Source organism: Tursiops truncatus, chromosome 11 (genome assembly GCF_011762595.2).
Source record: "Tursiops truncatus isolate mTurTru1 chromosome 11, mTurTru1.mat.Y, whole genome shotgun sequence".
In the NCBI taxonomy this organism is placed as follows: Eukaryota; Metazoa; Chordata; class Mammalia; order Artiodactyla; family Delphinidae; genus Tursiops; species Tursiops truncatus.
Genome location: NC_047044.1, coordinates 26,913,836 through 26,932,089, shown reverse-complemented (window position 1 = coordinate 26,932,089; position 18,254 = coordinate 26,913,836). Strand labels below are relative to the sequence as shown.

The 18,254-nt window shown below is 41.1% G+C and overlaps 1 protein-coding gene across 2 annotated transcripts; it reads left to right on the top strand.

Moving 5' to 3' along the window:
• Positions 1-414: 414 nt before the first annotated feature.
• NUDT4 (nudix hydrolase 4) lies at positions 415-16,734 on the top strand. 2 transcript variants are annotated; one of them, XM_033866262.2, is made up of 5 exons: positions 415-915; positions 10,734-10,844; positions 11,635-11,679; positions 13,540-13,627; positions 13,920-16,734. In XM_033866262.2, exons 1-5 carry the CDS (start codon positions 817-819, stop codon positions 14,120-14,122), a joined length of 546 nt encoding a protein of 181 aa, XP_033722153.1. In that variant the 5' UTR covers positions 415-816; the 3' UTR covers positions 14,123-16,734. The 2 variants fall into 2 exon arrangements, with proteins under 2 accessions (XP_033722153.1, XP_033722154.1); XM_033866263.2 differs by having other exon boundaries at positions 416-915; positions 13,543-13,627.
• Positions 16,735-18,254: the final 1,520 nt, after the last annotated feature.

Sequence of the window (18,254 nt, the reverse complement as noted above, 5' to 3'; positions counted from 1 at the left end):
CACTGCGGAGACTGCCATCGCGGCGACGCCGCCAGGCATTTTCTGACCAGGGAGCGACTTTTCTGAGGAGGTATGTGGTTAGACCCCCTCTCACGGAGAGGCTATTTAAGACCGTCACGGGGAAAATAACGGGATTTATAAACAGGGAGGTAAGGGTCTTTGCTTCCGTCCCTTCGCTGGCATTTTGGATCCCGGTCCTCCCACGCCGAGTTGGAGCTCTAGCCCTCCGACCCCGCCGAAATCGAGCAGCCTGAAGGCCGAAGCCCCGTCCCCGCCGCCCCTCCCCCACCTCAGCGGTCTCGGCACGCAGGCGCGGAGGCGCGCGCAGGGCGGCGCGCCTGGCGGCGCGCCTGGGGGCGGGGCGTGCGCGGTCCTCTTAAATACGGCGGAGGGGGCGGTGCGAAGCTGCCGCGGCGCTGCTGCCCAGTCGGCGCCAGTTCTTTCTGCTGTCTTCTCGTGGCGCGATCCTCGAGCCTCGCTCTTTCTCCGGCGGCGGCTGCGGCGGTGGCGGCGGCTGCAGCAGCAGGAGAGAGCGGAGGCGAGCGGGCGGCGGGCTCCATGGAGAGCGGCGGATGCCCGGGAAGAGGCGGCGCTTCCTCCCCGGCACCTGGGCTCCAGTGACCGGCGCTCGCGCCCTGCACCGCGTCGGAACGGCCGCCGGCTCCGGGACTGACCCGGCCTCGCTGCCCTTCGCCGCGCCGCCGCCTCGCCTTCTTGCTCCCCGACTCGCCCTCGCCCCCACTCCCCGGCCGGGTGGCGGCGGCCAGGCCCCCGCGGCGGCGGCCGGAGCAGCAGCGGCAGCAAGAGCCCGCCTCTATGATGAAGTTCAAGCCCAACCAGACGCGGACCTATGACCGCGAGGGCTTCAAGAAGCGGGCTGCGTGCCTGTGCTTCCGGAGCGAGCAGGAGGACGAGGTGAGGGCGGTCGGCGCGCTCGGTGCCCTCCTCGGGAGCGCCGGGGCGGGGTTGGGGTGGGTGTTCGGGCTGGCCGGAGTAGGAGGGTCCTTGCCCTTGCCTTCCCTTTCTGCATCCCCTTCCCAGCCGACCCTCCGTCTGGCCCCAGGGCTGGAAGGGATTAGCCCACTCCCTCCTTCTCTCCCGCCCTCCCTCCCTCCTTCCTTCCTTTCTCTGGGTTGATTGTGGAAACAAAGGGGCTCGCCCAGCCCTATGCTCTCCCACTGGGTCGTGGTTAGGACAGGAGGCCGAGACGCCTCCTGGCACCCGAAAAGGTCCCGGGCCGTCTAGGTCCCGCCTAGGGGGAGTTACCACTTTAACCTGCGAACTGAGCGTGGAGCAAGATAAAACCTTGAGTTGTAACAGAGAGGGTAGCCATGGCGTGAGTGTTGCAGCCCAAGCCCTTCTGCCTCTGTTACATTTTCCTCCCGTTACAGCAGTTTGCGGTTTCAGATAAATGTAGGCATGATTATGGAATATCCAGTCCCCGTGCTTTAAAATAAAAACTCATTCGATCTAGTTTTGTCATTTCCACTTTCAAGTGGATCCTTTAACTTCCAAGCACTTGGCATATTTATACTTGATTTTTTTTTTTAAACAAGGCCTACTCTTGGAAAGTTTTCTGGCTATAGAATGATGGGTAGTGAAAAATGTGGAGTCACACCAGAAGGGAGAAGATGGACTAGAGTTGGGCAAAGTTGCCATTTTCAGACAGTAATCTCTAGCTCTCTGCATATTTATCAGAGCTGCTTTGCTATGTTTGGCTTGACGTTTGGAGAGAAGCAGTCTTTTTCTAAAAGGAAGCAGCAGTCAGTCTTCTGTAATTCACCCATCAGCATTGGGTTGATAGTGAGGCCGTTGAGGTTTTCCTGGAGAACAGTTTTTATTTATTTGTTACATTTATTTAATTTAAAAATGGTTCACTGCTTTAAATTTCCATAGAGCAATAATAGTCGATTGGTAGCCGATGAAAATCTTTCAGCATTGCCACTTCTAAAATAGTTAGACAGGGAAAGCATTAACATTCTGAGTTCTACTTCCATAACCAATTATGTCCAATAAAATTACAGGCTAAAGCTGGAGACGGGAATTTAATGGCTTCCTTATTGCCAGTCCCTGTAGTTAGGGTGAGTATGACATAGCGTACTCTCAGTGGCTTAGTTGTTCTTACTATGCTAACAAAGATCAAAGTGCCTCAGAATGGTGCTCTTCAAACTCTTGTCTTGCCTTTATTTTTTGAAAAGAAACCAAGCCCTTTAGTGCTGATCCGGTGCTCAGTTGGGGGTCTCTAAGTGGTTAAACTTAAATTCCAGAAGAGTTTTCAAGGGAAATTGGTGTCTTTGAACTGGGCCTATTTAGGAGAGCCAGAAAGTAGAGAGGGAAAGGTTTTTAGCATTTACAAAGTCAACAAGCTTTAAGTGCATTCTGTTAAAAAGATTAGAAGGTCCTTGAGGGAAGGACCATGTTAGGACAAGGCAAACTTTGAATATAAAATAATACAGTAGCCAGAAGTGATCAAGATAGGTCAAGAATCTTACCTGATTGGCTCCCTATTGTGTAATTATTTTCTTAGTTGGGTGCTTACTAGGTGCTGGGCACTGCCTGAAGACCTTTAAGTTTGTTACATTTAATCCTCTTAGTGCAGGTTTATAGGTGAGGAGACAGTTGCAGAGCATAAGTACTTTGCCCAAAATGACGTAATTAGGAAGTGGTAGAGTCGGAATTCAGCATCGGGTCCTTACTCCTGATGCTGGGCTCTTAACACAGGGCTCAGTCCCTAGCGACTGGGCACATGGAGATTTGCTTGAATGAGTGAGATTTTGTGAGGCTGAGCTTGGAAGACTTTGCGAAAGTAGTGACTTTGAAGTCTTGCCATAACGTGAACTTGGAATTCAGGCTTTGTAAAAACAAAAGTTCCCAGGGGAAGATATGGGAAATGGGAGGAAATTGAAATGATCTGTATTGTGTGAATGGTAAAGCAAAGTCTGAGGAGAGCTTCAGAAGTTAACCTTAGCAAATAAATGAGTTGTTTTTGTGCTTTGAAATTGTTTCTACTGTAATAAATGCTAAATTCCTAGCCTCTGGTCGACTCAAGAGACCAGTGCCATTATAAAATGAAGTAAAGAGCAAGATTTGGAGAATTTAGTGGATAAGTTCATTGCATAAAACTTTGACAACCTGGAGGTTGTGAGACCAAGTGAATCGGTTTGTTAGAGAATATGCTCTTTAATGTCTGGTTTAGATCTTCAAGATCTTCATTTCTGTAGTTGTGTTTATAGAATGTAAGTTGAAATAAAATAGTAATTGCCGTTTGACCCTCAAAAGCTATGCAGTATTCTAGTCTGGCTGTCTGTACTGAAGGGGGTCTCAGTAGACCTTACTTTAGAATAGGTTATTGTAGGAAGGAAAGATGTTCTAACAGCAGGAGTCTTTATTCTTTTGGGTGTGGTTTTATGTACTTTCCCATTGTATCTCTTTCTGCCCTGTGAGCTAAATAATAAGCATTAGCATTTGTATAGGAAGAAATTAGGCAGCAGAAGTAACTTGTCTCGAGGTCACAGAAGCTGGCAGATCATTTTGAGCCCCTTTATTTCTAAATCTCATATTCACTTGATCCTCTCTCCAGCTAGTTATTTCTGTGGGGAACCACCCTTTCTTTTGACAGTTGGGCTTCCAGTCAAGGCAACAAGTAAGTGTTCCATAGAGTAGCTGGGATACTCTGCTTGTGCAGTGAAAGTGGACAATACATTCACAGAAGGTAACCCGAAATGGATTCCATTGAACATATTTGCAGATATGATAGTTGGAACAGGGATGCAAAGATGAAAAGTGTCACCTGGTAAGGAACATGCTGTACAGCAGGAGGTTAGACAAATAACTGATAAAAAGGAAATAAAATAAGGTTAAAAGTACCATCAGGTACTCCAGGGTTAAGATTCAACGTAAGTCATTTGGAGTTGGATTTCAGTGAGTGGGAAAGGAAGAACCAAGCCTCACAAACAGTAAGACTTGGGGCTGTGGTCTAGTTAAGCTGCAGCTTAGGATAGCATAGAACAAATAATGGCTGAAAAACAATGAGCACCTTAAATGTAAGGTTAAGGAGTTGCTAGGCGAGAAAGGAACTCTTACTTTTGGACAAGGAATATTTTGATTTTAGATGTATTCAAGTTTGAGAATGATCTGGCAGCAAAATAGGCTAGAATTCTAAAGAGAGAAATAGAAATGACTTGATCCTGGATGGAATCCAGGCACAGTTGCAAGTGGGAAACATAGACAAAGAGTCTTAAGAACTTCCATTTGGACTTTTTGTTCCAATTAACTTTTTTTTTTTTTTTTTGTGGTACGCGGGCCTCTCACTGTTGTGGCCTCTCCCGTTGCGGAGCACAGGCTCCGGACGCGCAGGCTCAGCGGCCATGGCTCACGGGCCCAGCCGCTCCGCAGCATGTGGGATCTTCCCGGACCAGGGCACGAACCCGTGTCCCCTGCATCGGCAGGCGGACTCTCAACCACTGCGCCACCATGGAAGCCCCCAATTAATTTTTAAGCTCCCTGAGCCAGGGGCTGCATTCTACAGATAGTAGAATCTCAATGCAGAATGTATGTTTCCAAAATGTCTGCATTCTACAAAATCATGCACTAAAACTAAGACTTGCTGGGAAGAGTAGAGTCTCAAAGCCTACGGAACTCTAAAACCAGAGCTCTCATAAACAAAAACTAATATTAATACTTCTCCCTACTAGTATTTTAACCCCTAGGATCAACAATCCTTTTCAGACATATATTCTGGGACTCTTACTTCCTCAGAGATTTAACTCCTTGAAGATGCTTCAAATGGAAACCACTTTCATCAGAATTAACTATCCAAAGGTAGCCTTTTCTAAATCCAGGAAAATGTCACCAGCCCTCTTCATCCGTGCCCGCAGCTCTCCCAGACCTAGAGAAGGGCTACTTCGCCTACTCGGCCAGCCACTTCCTTCAAGGGAAGGCACTTCTGTACGATTCACCTCTGGTTTTATTCTTGTGATTTTGGTTTAGCGCCAAGGCATTCTCTGCTTTTGTAAAAGTTTACCTCAGCACTTCAGAACATTAACATGCTAGGAGAAAAAGTCATGGTCAACCCAACTTACCATTATCTACCAATCCATATAATCTAATTTGGGTTAAACACATTTTCAACACAATGCACTGTTATTTCTGATCTTCTTATAGCACTCTGCCTCTATAGCCCAAAAAAGTAGTACTAGTTTGCTTAGTAATAGCAGTTGGTAGTGGTTAGTGGATATAATAACTATTTTTGTAACTTACTATCTTTTAAAATGTGTATGTGTGTAGTAGGTGTTCCTAATATGCTGCGGGCCTAATTTTGGCTAAATGCCTATGAAACAGTTAAGTACGGTAGAGCTTGTTTTAACCATTCATGCTATCCTTATTCATGATAATGTGGGAAGAAAGAACAACAACCCCAAAACAGCTTCTAAATAGCTACAATTCACAAAATAAAATTCTTCATTCTTAGATTTAGGCATCACTTGAGGGGTTCTCTGGATAGCTTTGTTTTTTCTAGGAAAGAAGCGGTAGTTTGTAGTGACTAGTTGTTCGCCGCAGGGGGCCATGACCCAGAGCGGTTCTAAGGGTAAAAGCTGAAACACGAAGGGCAATTTGGGGCCCCTTGGTGTAGGGAACTAACAATCCCATGTACCTCCAGCCTCTGAGGGCATGACTACATTATATAGACATTGAACAGCGTTTTCTAGGTTACACGCTTTTACGCATCCCCAGTGAGGAGGACTTGGGCAATATAGGGTATAGAATCTATATTATAGGTTATTCCAATTCACAGACAAAGCTTTGTCCAGCAAGACTCAGGACTGGTTCCAAGTGGACCACTATCACTATACTGTTGCTACTAAAAGTGAAGAATACTTCTGTTCCAAATCTTAAAACATTAGGTATCTAAGAAAAAGACAAATGTGAGAAATGACTTCTCAACAATGCCAGGTGAATAGTGTTTTATTCTGATAAATTGCCCAGTACATGAAGAGGGATAAGGTCTGATAGTGCAGTAGGAGGAATGCTGATGTGAAGGTGGTCAGGTTGAATCAGGGGAAGAAGTGTCTTCACTTTTCACCACTCTAATGCCATTGGCTTTGGGGTTTGAGTGTGATTCAAGTCCAGCACTGCAACTTGGTGGGTGGACTAGCCTCCTTTTTATAAATCTTTCCTTTGGTCTCAGCTTTGGCTTATCTGGAAGGTTAAAATGTCTACTTTCATCTTTGTCATCTTGTCACTAATGTGACAGACTGTCAACTTGTTGGGTGCATAAAATCTTATATGCCTAGAAAAGTAGTTGAAACGGAATTTAAAACCTGTGAATGACCATGTATGGATCTGTCAGCTGTTGATGTATCCTCTTACTGAATAAGCTTTTGTAACCTATCTTTTGTTACTTCAGTAATACCGTTCTTTTTTTTTTAAAGCATTGGTCATTTCCTTAATAAATAACGGTAATATATAAGTATAAATATATTCATATCCATATATATGTTTAGTGGCAAATATCAGTAGACTTACTTCATAGCAACTGCTCTGTACCCTCATCCCTTTTGTCTTTTACACCTTATCCCCACTCCCTTCACTCTCTCTCACTTCCTTACAGTGTAGATTGTTTTAACCTCCAGCAAATTTCACCACTTTCTCTCAGATTTTGCATCACAGACGTCTAAGAGGCAACCTGGGATTTTTGGAGCCTGTAAAATTATGGATCCTTTTTGGAAGTCTGAGGGAAGAAAGAAGTTTGTAAAAGTTAATGCAACCATAGAATTTAAAATTGTGATAAGCATTATTTTGAGACAAAGTATAGATGGAAGTGGATAGTCTGAGAACCCTTTTCTCTAGAAGTTTTTGTTTGTTTTTAGTAACACCATTCTTAGAGCATTAGCTAGCATTGCTAAAGCTACATTATAGATCTACTACATTGGGGATGTTATAGAATGTTTAGATGGCTTTGCAGGGGGTGAGAGGGAGATATTGCATAATAATGCTTTGTGATATGGTTCTATAGGTTTTGATTCTTCCAATGTGTAGAAGGGGTTTTAATTGTCCTTGTTTCTGCTTATGGTGTTCAGATTTGTTTCTTCTACCCTGGCAGACCTCTGCCATAATTCTGTTTATTCTTGTCTATGGAATATATCCCTCAGTTCTTGCTCTTTTTTTTTTTTTTTTTCTGTACGCTGGCCTCTCACTGTTGTGGCCTCTCGCGTTGTGGAGCACAGGCTCCGGACGCGCAGGCTCAGCGGCCATGGCTCACGGGCCCAGCCGCTCTGCGGCATGTGGGATCTTCCCTGACTGGGGCACGAACCCGTGTTCCTTGCATCGGCACGGCAGGTGGACTCTCAACTGCTGTGCCACCAGGGAAGCCCTCTTGCTCTTTCTTAATCACCATCCTCCTTCCCCCCCCACCCCCCATGTAGCCTTGACCTCATTTGAACTCCAAATAAAGTACTCAGGATGAGTAGGCAAGTACTTAATAACATACTGGTTTCCAAATCTGTACCATCACCAAAGGCTCGTTATCAGATCTCTTAAGTTAGTTGTTTAGATGCTGATCATCTAAACATTTAGTTGGTATACCTTAGGTATTACTCATTTTAAATTGACCATTTTTTTAAAAGATACATTTGAAGTTAATGGTTTAATCAAATTTAATCACTTTGGAATGTCAAGAGACTCTTGCAGCATCATAAGTTCTTGATTTCAGCTAAATCATTTGGAAGAAAAGCTTAGTCATATGATAGTGATATCCTGTAGATAAAGATTTGGTTTTAAATCGGAAGCTTAAGTGTTAGTTCAAAAACAGGCACAGACTGTACTAATTGTTTTTCAACATTATTAACCTTATGTAATTTAGTTCTTAAAGACTGTCTTGGTCAAATAGGAACATAATAGTCATTTACCTAGATATATGACACTGAATTTCATTTTTTCAGAACTCAAACATTATAAATATTGATGGTTTTGAAACTCCCTATTTACTAAATGAAGATGTACTTTTCTGGTGGCTAGCCACCTGCACTGTCCTGTTCCATTATGAAGGTAATCAAGGAGGTTGCTTAGAGAGCATAGCATTGTGTAGTAAGAATTTTGTTTGGATAATAGAAACCAGATTATCCCTAACTCACACCTAGTAACCAGGAAAAGAGGCTTCCAACTCTGTGGTCAGGACTGGTGGTTACCATTTACTTCTCCCTTGATGTAAGATATAACACTTTGGTGCCTTAAACATTTTTGTTTTAACTTAAAAACTTACATTCATTTGCCAGTCTTGATAATAGGGTCAGAGTCTTTGAATACCGTAGATTCTTCGCAAGTCTCGTTTTTGAATAAAATACAAAGGTGAAATCTGATTTGCAGTTCGCTTTGTACAGAGTAGAATTTTAACTTTCTGGATTTTTAAAATTTCCTTCTTGTAGTCTTTTTTTAGTATCTCATCCATACTTAATTTGATAGCAATTTTTTAAAATTTATTTTTTTATTATTTATTTTTGGCTGTGTTGGGTCTTCGTTGCTGCATGCGGGCTTTCTCTAGTTTCAGCAAGCAAGGGCTACTCTGCATGCTGTGTGCGGGCTTCTCGTTGTGGTAGCTTCTCTTGCGGAGCATGGGCTTTAGGTGTGCAGGCTTCAGTAGTTGCAGCACATGGGCTCAGTGGTTGTGGCTCGTGGGCTCAGAAGTTGAGGCTCGCGGGCTTCAGTAGTTGTGGCACACGGGCTCAGTAGTTGTTGCTCCGCAGCATGTAGGACCTTCCCAAACCAGGGCTCGAACCCGTGTCCCCTGCATTGGCAGGCAGATTCTTAACCACTGCGTCACTAGGGAAGTCCTTGATAGCAATTTTTAATAACACATTTTTAATGAATCTTTGCAGACCCATTTTTGGTAATTCCTTCTTGCTGTCATTTATCATTAACTGTCAGTAATTATAAAAACAAGTACAACTGGCAAAATTTGGGAAGCAAGCTTATCTTTTTTTTTTAAATTTATTTATTTTTTGCTGGGTTGGGTCTTTGTTGTGCTCAGGCTTTCTCTAGTTGTGGAGAGCAGAAGTTACTCTTTGTTGCTGTGTGCTGGCTTCTCATTGCAGTGGCTTCTCTTGTTGCAGAGCATGGGCTCTAGGCGCACGGGCTTCAGTAGCTGTGGCTTGCGGGCCCAGTAGTTATGGCTCGCGGCCTCTAGAGCGCAGGCTCAGTATTTGTGGCACACGGGCTTAGTTGCTCCGCGGTATGTGGGATCTTCCTGTACTGGGATCAAACCTGTGTCCCTTGCATTGGCAAGTGGATTCTTAACCACTGTGCAACCAGGGACATCCCAACAAGCTTGTCTTGATAGGCTAATTCAACTCAATTGGTGGGAAAGCAGAAGAGCTAGTAATGGCCAACAGTGAGTATTTAGTCTAGGATCTAAGGTATTTAATACTAACACTCAACAGTCTTGAAAGGATAGTTACTTCTTTTTACAGAGGACGACACTGGTACCCATCACCATGTGCATCAAGAAATGAAACACATCTTCTTTATGATCAGTAGAGTTATAAACATCTTCAAGTTGAAACCTGTGCTTTCTAGTTCTTGCTAGATTTGTTTACTCTGGCTCTTTAGTTTCAAATTTTGATACATAAGCCCTATTTGCTAATACTTAAGAAAGCTTAAATTTAAGGCTGTCTTACATTTTACTTTACCAAAATTGCTATATTTGGACTTGGTGGTTCCCTCAGTGTCAGCCATTAGTACTTTAGCTAAGGCTTTGTCAACTGTTGGGTTAATTTACAGTGCTTTCTCTGGACTTGCCACTGTTCTGCCAGTTATATACTTGGAGGAGTGATGCTGGTAGGAGCAGTAGAGTCCTATCCAGATCGAGAATGAGAGAAACGGAGCTCAGATCACTGGAGCATTAGTTGATCCACTGCTCTGTGGTGATGGTGTGTCCATAGGCAAAGGTGTGCTGCTTTTTTCAAGTTGAGGGGGATTGTGCACCTGGACAGGTGTTCCCTCATCTTCCAACCCTGTTTTAGAGGTTTGGGGGAAAGGTGTGGGACTTGCTAAACTACTACTGTCAGCCTGGAACTTTCCATTTGGGGAAGGTTGAGTTCTGGCAACTTACTCAAGTAGGTGAATTCTGGGCTGGCTGTGAACTCCTGAGGGCCATCCGTTCCTCTGGCAGTAGGGAGGAAGCTGGGCAGACAGCTGGCACAGTGTCAGAAAACCAGAACCTGCACTGGGGATCAAGCTTTGCCCTCAGTTGATTGATTTCTGGTGAGAATTCTTTGCGTTTACTTGAAGGCAATATACTAAGGTAATTTTGCAGACATTTTTGTTCAAGTTGGTCAAGATGTTACCTTCATGAACATTATTTGGTTATTTATCATAGCCTTTCTCCACCCCCCCAACTTCGGTGAATTCTAACCTAACCTGGCACACAAATTTTCACTTATAGGATGAATATATATTTCCTGTTTCAGATACCATTAAAAAGTGAACTAATAGGATACTACTCTGTGATAATATAGTGTTTGTTTTTGTTTGTTTGTTTTTAAGTGTGTGCACATTTCAATCTTAATGCTGTTCTTGACCCAGATTTGCAGAGTTTCCTGTAAAGGCCAAACAGTGTTTTAGGCTTTGTGGGTCATACCGTTTCTGTTGCAATTGCCCAATTCTGCTGTTGTAGCATGGGGAAATGAATGTGAATGTGCTTCTGGGGCTGGGGTTTACAATTATGGTCGATCTTGCAGGTGCTGTTGGTGAGCAGCAGTCGGTACCCAGATCAATGGATTGTCCCAGGAGGAGGAATGGAGCCCGAGGAGGAGCCTGGCGGTGCTGCCGTGAGGGAGGTTTATGAAGAGGTAAGATGAAGAGTAGCACGTTCTGGGTGAGATTCACAAACAAGGCACTTTGCTGCGTACACCGGGGAGAAGGCAAGAAGACAGGCAGATCCCACAGGTGCTGTTTGGTTGTCTAATTCAACATTTTAAAGCATGTGACTACAGCTAGTGCTTTGCTAAGCAGATTTTTTTTTCTACCTGGTAAAAATAGACAGTAAGTCTGATAGGTGATCAACATATAACATTATGGCCTTGCCCCAGAGCAAGGTTTGTATTAACTGAGCAAAAATGCACAGAGACATTCCTCATATGCTACAATTCCTTTTCAAATGAATAAAAAAGCCAGTTGCTTTTATTTTACTGGCTTATTCTTAAAGTTCAGTAAAATAAGGGCACACACGTGCACAGAAGCACACTTGGCCTGCCTGTCTTCTCACACCTGATGAGAGATAGAACTTGCTGTTACCCAGGGGCAAAACAGCATAGATCAAGTGCCATAAAAACTTGAACAGCATTTAGGGCATAAATGAGAAGTGAATGGTAAGGCTCTCATTGGGTGTTGGTGCATAATTGGAAAGGTTTCCTAGAGACGGGTCTTAAGGGATGAGCATCCTCTAGGAGACAGCATGTGCCAGTTTGTTATTTTGCAGTATGGGTTTGAATGGGGCACACACTGAAGTTCCAGTGTCACAGTACTAGGTAAAAGGAACAGGACTGTGCAGTGGAAGTGTAACACATAGAAAGAAAATAACTTGCATATAAATTTTGTTATGTAGAGGTAAAAATTTTACATTTCATCTTTTTTTAATAGGCTGGAGTCAAAGGAAAATTGGGCAGACTCCTGGGCATATTTGAGGTGAGTTACAAAAGTAATCCTCATCTTGCTGATGATAGAATTAATGATTTCTTCCTTCCTAACAGGCCAGCAGCCTGAACCAGACATTTCCTACTTCTGGCAGCAGCCTGAACTAGACATTCCTCTAAAACTATCAGTAGGCAAGCAAGTCATAAGGATTAGGAGGGAGGGAAGTAAAAGCTGCTTAACTTTCGTATACCATTAATTTTATACAGCATTATTACAGTGGTAATTTGTTTTATATGACAATACAGTGGGGCTGATATAGACAGACTTACCTCTTGGTTCACTGTATACAGTTTAGGTATAGACTTTTTAGGAGGTGATATCCTCAGTATCACCTAAGGGCTTACGTTTCTCATGGATACTGTCTTGAAATGTACCCTTTGCCTTCAGCATGTAACATTGGGTGATATACATAATGACATGGTATCCTGAAAGGTATCATGGTATCCTGAAAGGACACCATGAGGATGCAGAATTCAGATACACAGACTAGATACTAGAAGCGTAGAATTTTCTTGTATAATTTGTTATGACTGAAGTCAGAATGGAATTTGTGGAGAGGAAATTTGGAAGTGACAGGTATTCTGTGGAAGGTGGGGAGAAATGAGGTCAGGTCATGAGACCCAAGCTGTTCTCAAATATATTTTCATCCAAAATTCAGACCTAGATACATAGTATATCAGACACATTGTGACCTTTTTTTCCCCCAAGATTAAGTGTTAGTTTAGTCCTGCTGGTAGGACTATGTAAATACAGTCCTTACAGATTTTAATTTTAAGTCTTTTACAGGGATTCAGAAAAAATTCTGATTGTACAGCACTTGATAGAATTGATGACTTCCAGAATACAGTAATTGTTAAGAATAAAGTTCTTAAGATACTATTCAAAATTTTGCAGAATTCAGCACTTGCTTTAGCCAGTTAAATAGCACCATCTCCTGGTTAAACTGGAAAACATATTGCGAGTTTTCTTTCATTCTCGAAGACATAAGACACTGAATGAGTGGATTGCTCAGGTGATTTGTGGTAGAAAAAAAATAGGGCAATTATCTAAAGTCTTAGACTATAGCAAACAAGGCTAACTTTAGTCAAGATGAAGATGAGCCCCTTCATCTTAAGGCCAACTTGGGTTTAATTTTGAACCTAGAGACAAGGCTAGGCAGCAGTTTTAATATGGTTAAAAATTGAGTTTGGGCATATAGGACTAAAATATCAATGTAACATTCCAGAAATGGACTATCCTAGGTATTATTCTCAACCATTGCTGCGCATAGTTCACCTGGAAGCTTTTAAATACTTAGGCCTCCTCTCAGACTCACTGAATCAGTGTCTCTTAAAAAAAATTTTCATCCTGGGTGATGAAGTAGATCGTCAAGGTTGAGAGGCCCTGGTCTAGGTTAATAGGGCTGTGCTCTGTATGCATCTTGTGACCCTCTAAGAGGCATGTTCTAAAGGAACTGGGGCTATTTGCTCTTCTACAGAGGTCCTAAAGGAAGCAGTTTCCATAGTCACAAAAGACTGTTGGGATTAGCCCACAGGAATAGGACCTAGGATAAAGATGACAGGAATGCAGTTCTTTTAATATAGATTCCATTCCAATCTTAAGATTTTCTTCATGAAAATTGTCTAATGGACAGAAATCAAAGTGCTAAAAGTTTAGTATTGGGAGCTAATTTCACCATTTTAAATATTTTGTCTCATATAAACTCACTTTTAGGCTGGGTTATGTGACTGAGTATACTTGCCTATATTGGCAAATAGACTATGCTAATGTATGCCACACTGAATTTTTCACACGAAAATGTGTATATGGCTAGGTCTTGTAGATTAAAATGCTTTTCTTTTTACATTCAAGCAGAACCAAGACCGAAAGCACAGAACATATGTTTATGTTCTTACTGTCACTGAAATATTAGAAGACTGGGAAGATTCTGTTAATATAGGTAAATTCCCTTTCCTTTTGCTATCTGAATTCTCTTAATTCAAATACTACATATGTGTATTCAGTTTTCATCTTAAATTATTTTGGGTTACTTTTTAGAGAAGATCAATATACATCTTCAAATTTGAATTATCTTAAAATTGTTCCCCAATATATTGTTGTCTAAGCCATTCCCAAAAACATAGTCATTATTTGTGGAGACAGTTGAGGGGGCATTGTTAATAGTGTATAGCTTTTTAAAATTGACCTCATTATTTTTTATTTTTAGTAACCAATTTCATACTGTTTTTTAGGAAGAAAGAGAGAGTGGTTCAAAGTAGAAGATGCCATCAAAGTTCTCCAGTGTCATAAGCCTGTACATGCCGAGTACCTGGAAAAACTAAAGCTGGGTTGTTCTCCAACCAATGGAAATTCCACAGTCCCTTCCCTTCCAGATAATAACACCCTGTTTGTAACTGCTGCACAGACCTCTGGGCTGCCATCTAGTGTAAGATAGAGAGAATTGGAAGGACCTCTTCCACCATGTGCAGTCTCGTGGGCAGAGGCTTTATTATCCTTGGCAAACATCTGAATGACGCTTGCAAACTGTCTGAATTTGCCATGCAGGATTTTCAAACAATCTGCATGTTTTTCAGATGCTTTCAAATCTTCTTTAAAAAAAAAAATAGTGTAAAATATTTTAATAAGCCAAAGCCATGTGGAATTTTTTTTAGATGCCTTAACTGTGCCCCCAGCCCACCAACCTTATTATTTTGGTTGGCATTTTCACAGCATTTTTTTTTTCAGTTTTTTGTCCATTTGATGTCAGTCTGTGGTTTTTGTCAGATCAGCTTATTCGTGGGTATATTTTTCCCCTAAATTGTTTTCTCATTCACAGTATTAACATATTCAACAAATCCTACTGTTGTGGTAATTTATGACAGTAATTCTTGATATTAAAGCAGTCCATCAACCCAAAAACTTGTTTCATAGGATCACAATTTTGATTCATAGATTCCAGATTTGGACTATTTCTATATGGCCCTATTTTCGGGAATTTGTCAACTCATTTGTCTCAATTTTCACAACCGGTATTATGTCCCTAACTACCTGATATGGCCAATTCCCTTAAAACTCAATAGTTCTTTAACACAAAGTTTAACTCTGTAGAGCTGGTGATTGTTAGGGCAGGTACAGTAAGCAAAATGCATGTAGTACATAACATCACGAAAACTGTATTCATGGAATTTGAGTTAGCATGCTCCATTGCCAATCCCCTTCATCCATAATCTCTCCTTACACAGAATACATGAGAACCACATTTCCCTCAATGTAAATTGCTTTTAAAAACATATTTCCAGTTTTTTAATTTAGTGACATCTCTTTAGTTAAACTTGCTGGTTACCACCTTAAATGCCAGTCAGTGCTGACTGCATCACAATTGAGTGAAATGGCCTCTTGTTCAGCTGTTACAGACCTAGATTGTTAAGGCACCTTAGAACATCTCATCTTTTACAGCTGGTTAGTAGGTACTATTTATCATATAACTAAATATTGGGGCACTGGAACATACCTGAATTAAGAATTACTTTGTCTTACACTTGTCTTTATATTCACTTAAATCCAAGAATCCCATCTAAAACACATAAATACCTTGTCTGAAACACCTATACTTCCCTGACCAAGTCAGAAATGAGGTGGGGCGAGTGAAAGATGATTCCATATGTAGACATTCGTTAGCTTCTTGTAAATAATTGTAACTGGTGGAATATAAAGTAGAAAATAAGCATAGTTATACATTTGTTCTATAAATTGTTAACCTTTAAAAATATAATTGCTGCTAAAAATAGAGTGCTGTTACACTTAAGGAAAATTGGTGCCACTGTTTTGAAAATGAGATCTTGTGCCATAAATGCAGCTGAACTAAATATAAATATTAGTTCACAAATTAATGCTGTCAAAGGAATGAGTGAAGTAGAAAAACTTTTAACCACTGCTATTTCATTCTAAATTATGTAGTGTGATCAAACGTGATCATCCAGAATTTTTATATTTTTCTTTGTACAGAGGTTATGTATTCTGGGTGTTTTTTTAAAAGGAAACATTTTAAATCCCACAGATTGACACTTTGTATCAATCTTCAATGGACTAAGGGTTTTTTCCTCAGTGATCTCTGAAGTTTCTTTAAATTATATACTTAACACAGCAGAGAAACTGGATTGTTTTTGTATATAAGACTGTGTACACCTGAAATGTTGTCAGAAGTACTGGGAGTGGGGGGGAGGGCTGGGTATCTTGTATATGATATTAGAAGTAATAATGCATGAACTTATTTTATAAACCCTTGGACTATGTATTTGACATGTAAAATATGTACAGTATTAATGTCAGCCATTTCTTAAAAGTGAGCCTATAAATATTGTTGTATAATTTTCTTTGGTCAGAAACATTTGGACTAAGTAGTGCCACTGGGTCGGGTTTTCTTCAGTGCCATTTAGCAAACTACCTGTCTTTACTATGCAACTAGCAAAAATTTGTATAATGCATCAGAATATTTCAGTCGTCACACTTTAAATTTCACATGAAGGGTTCTTCACTATTCTTTTGGAACCCAGCCTAGCAAAATTAGAGGAAAGGCGCTAAGGAGATTTATTTCTGTTAAGAGAAAAAAGCCTACATTTGCAGACTCAACAGTTGAATCTACTATAAATAACAAATACTGTCTACTATCTCAACTCTTAAAAGTTTACAGTGTTGGGACTGTCATTTGTGCTTTCTGTGGGGTAGTTGGATAAAATTGGGCAGCTAAAATTTTCAGTTCCGTGTGGCTCCTAAATTTTAAAAAGTTTGTAAGTTGATTCGCAGACACAAAGTAGCAGCTATCTTGCATGTGTGTTGCTGGGTTTTTGTTTGTTCGTTTGTTTGTTTGTAAACCGGTGAAATTTTCCAACCAGGCACATGCCATTCAATTTTCTGTTGATCATACAGTTGTATAAAGCAGCAAAACTGAAGGGGGAATGATTGTTGTATACACTTTAAATTGCTTTGCATGGTCTCATTTGAGATAATTGGTGTAAGAATCTTGACTTTTTTTATATTTGGAAACATCAAATAAAAAATGGGAATGAATTTTTTTTTTAACATATCTTAACACTGTCCAAGTGAAAACTTGTCTGGCATTCTACAGTAACAACTTTACTGTTTTCCCATGGGTGGCCATATAATTATCTCTTAGTAGTAGTTCATTTATACACTTCCCTTTTATGATCCTTACTAGTGGAACTGAGTTAAAAGGAACAGCTCACCAGTAAGGTGTTGCCATTACGCTCCTAATATATGTTTTCCATCTTATTGGACACCAGTCATGCCACTGTGGTTGTCTTATTTATTGCTAGTCCCCTTTCCTAATGGGGTTTGTGTTATAATTATTTTAACAATTTTCAAGGGCTCTTGGCTTATTCTGTGAGTATTTTGCTGTAATATGTTGCAGACACTTTCTACACTACCATCACATTTTTTTTTTTTTTATATTTATTTTGGTTGCGCTGGGTCTTAGTTGCAGTACTCAGTATCTTCGTTGCCACCTGCAGGATCTTTAGTTGCTGGACGCGGGCTCTAGTTCCCTGACCAGGCATCAAACCCGGGCCCCCTGCATTGGGAGTGTGGAGTCTTAACCACTGGACCACCTGGGATGTCCCCATATTAATTATTACAGCTCTGTTTTAAAAGGGTGACTGGTGAGGCCATTATATTTACCCAAAATATTATTTACCTAAGATGAGCTTTAGAATCCTCACATAAAAGTTCTACTCAAATCTCATTTGGTTTTTGATTAGGATTGTTAAATTGGAGGAAAAGAGAAAACTTGGCATTTTCTAATGTCTTCATGTTGGAATACAAGAATTCTCTACATATCTCTTACACAGACTAAACACGAGTTGAGTATTTATCGAAGTATGATTTGTAATGGATTTGTGACAGCTGGAACGTTGCTGTGTAGCTGATTGTCTCGAAGTTTCCATCCAATACCTTGTTTCATAAATTCTTAATGCAACTGTTTACCATTAGCTGCACAGTAGTCAGCACCTTCTTTATGCCTAGCATTAGAGCTACAGAACAGGTTTGTACCCTCAAGGATCTTATATTCTAGTGAAGTAGAGATGAGTGATAATTATTTATACATCAGAAAATGTCTTTCAACGTGTTAGATCTATTTTTTAAGACATACAGGTACCATCTTCAAAAGCAAAATTTTATATAAAAATGTGATCCCCATCAAATACTTTTATACATACATTTTTATATGGAATTGTAGAACAAAGGTTGAAAAGTGATCTCATCCCTGGTGCTACTTTCTCTCATTTTTAATACCTTCCTGACTAGTGCCATTGGCTAAATTCTAGCAGTAAGATGAGAAGGCTTCTAAGGGCCAGCTTGGCATTGCATTATGTCAAAGACCCTAATTTACTCTGAAACTAGCTTTTTTTTTTTTTTTTGACTGGGTTGGGTCTTCATTGCCGTGCACGGGCTTTCTCTAGCTGTGGCAGGCAGAAGCTACTCTTCATTGCAGTGCACGGGCTTCTCACTGCGGTGGCTCCTCTTGTGAGCACAGGCTCTAGGCGTGTGGGCTTCAGTAGTTGTGGCGCATG

Bases quoted from the DNA above. Each gene is read 5' to 3' on its own strand.
- NUDT4 (XM_033866262.2), top strand. From the start codon at position 817: ATGATGAAGTTCAAGCCCAACCAGACGCGGACCTATGACCGCGAGGGC. The intron at 916-10,733 runs GTGAGGGCGGTC...TCGATCTTGCAG, and splicing joins GGAGCGAGCAGGAGGACGAG to GTGCTGTTGGTGAGCAGCAG. The intron at 11,680-13,539 runs GTGAGTTACAAA...TTTACATTCAAG, and splicing joins GACTCCTGGGCATATTTGAG to CAGAACCAAGACCGAAAGCA.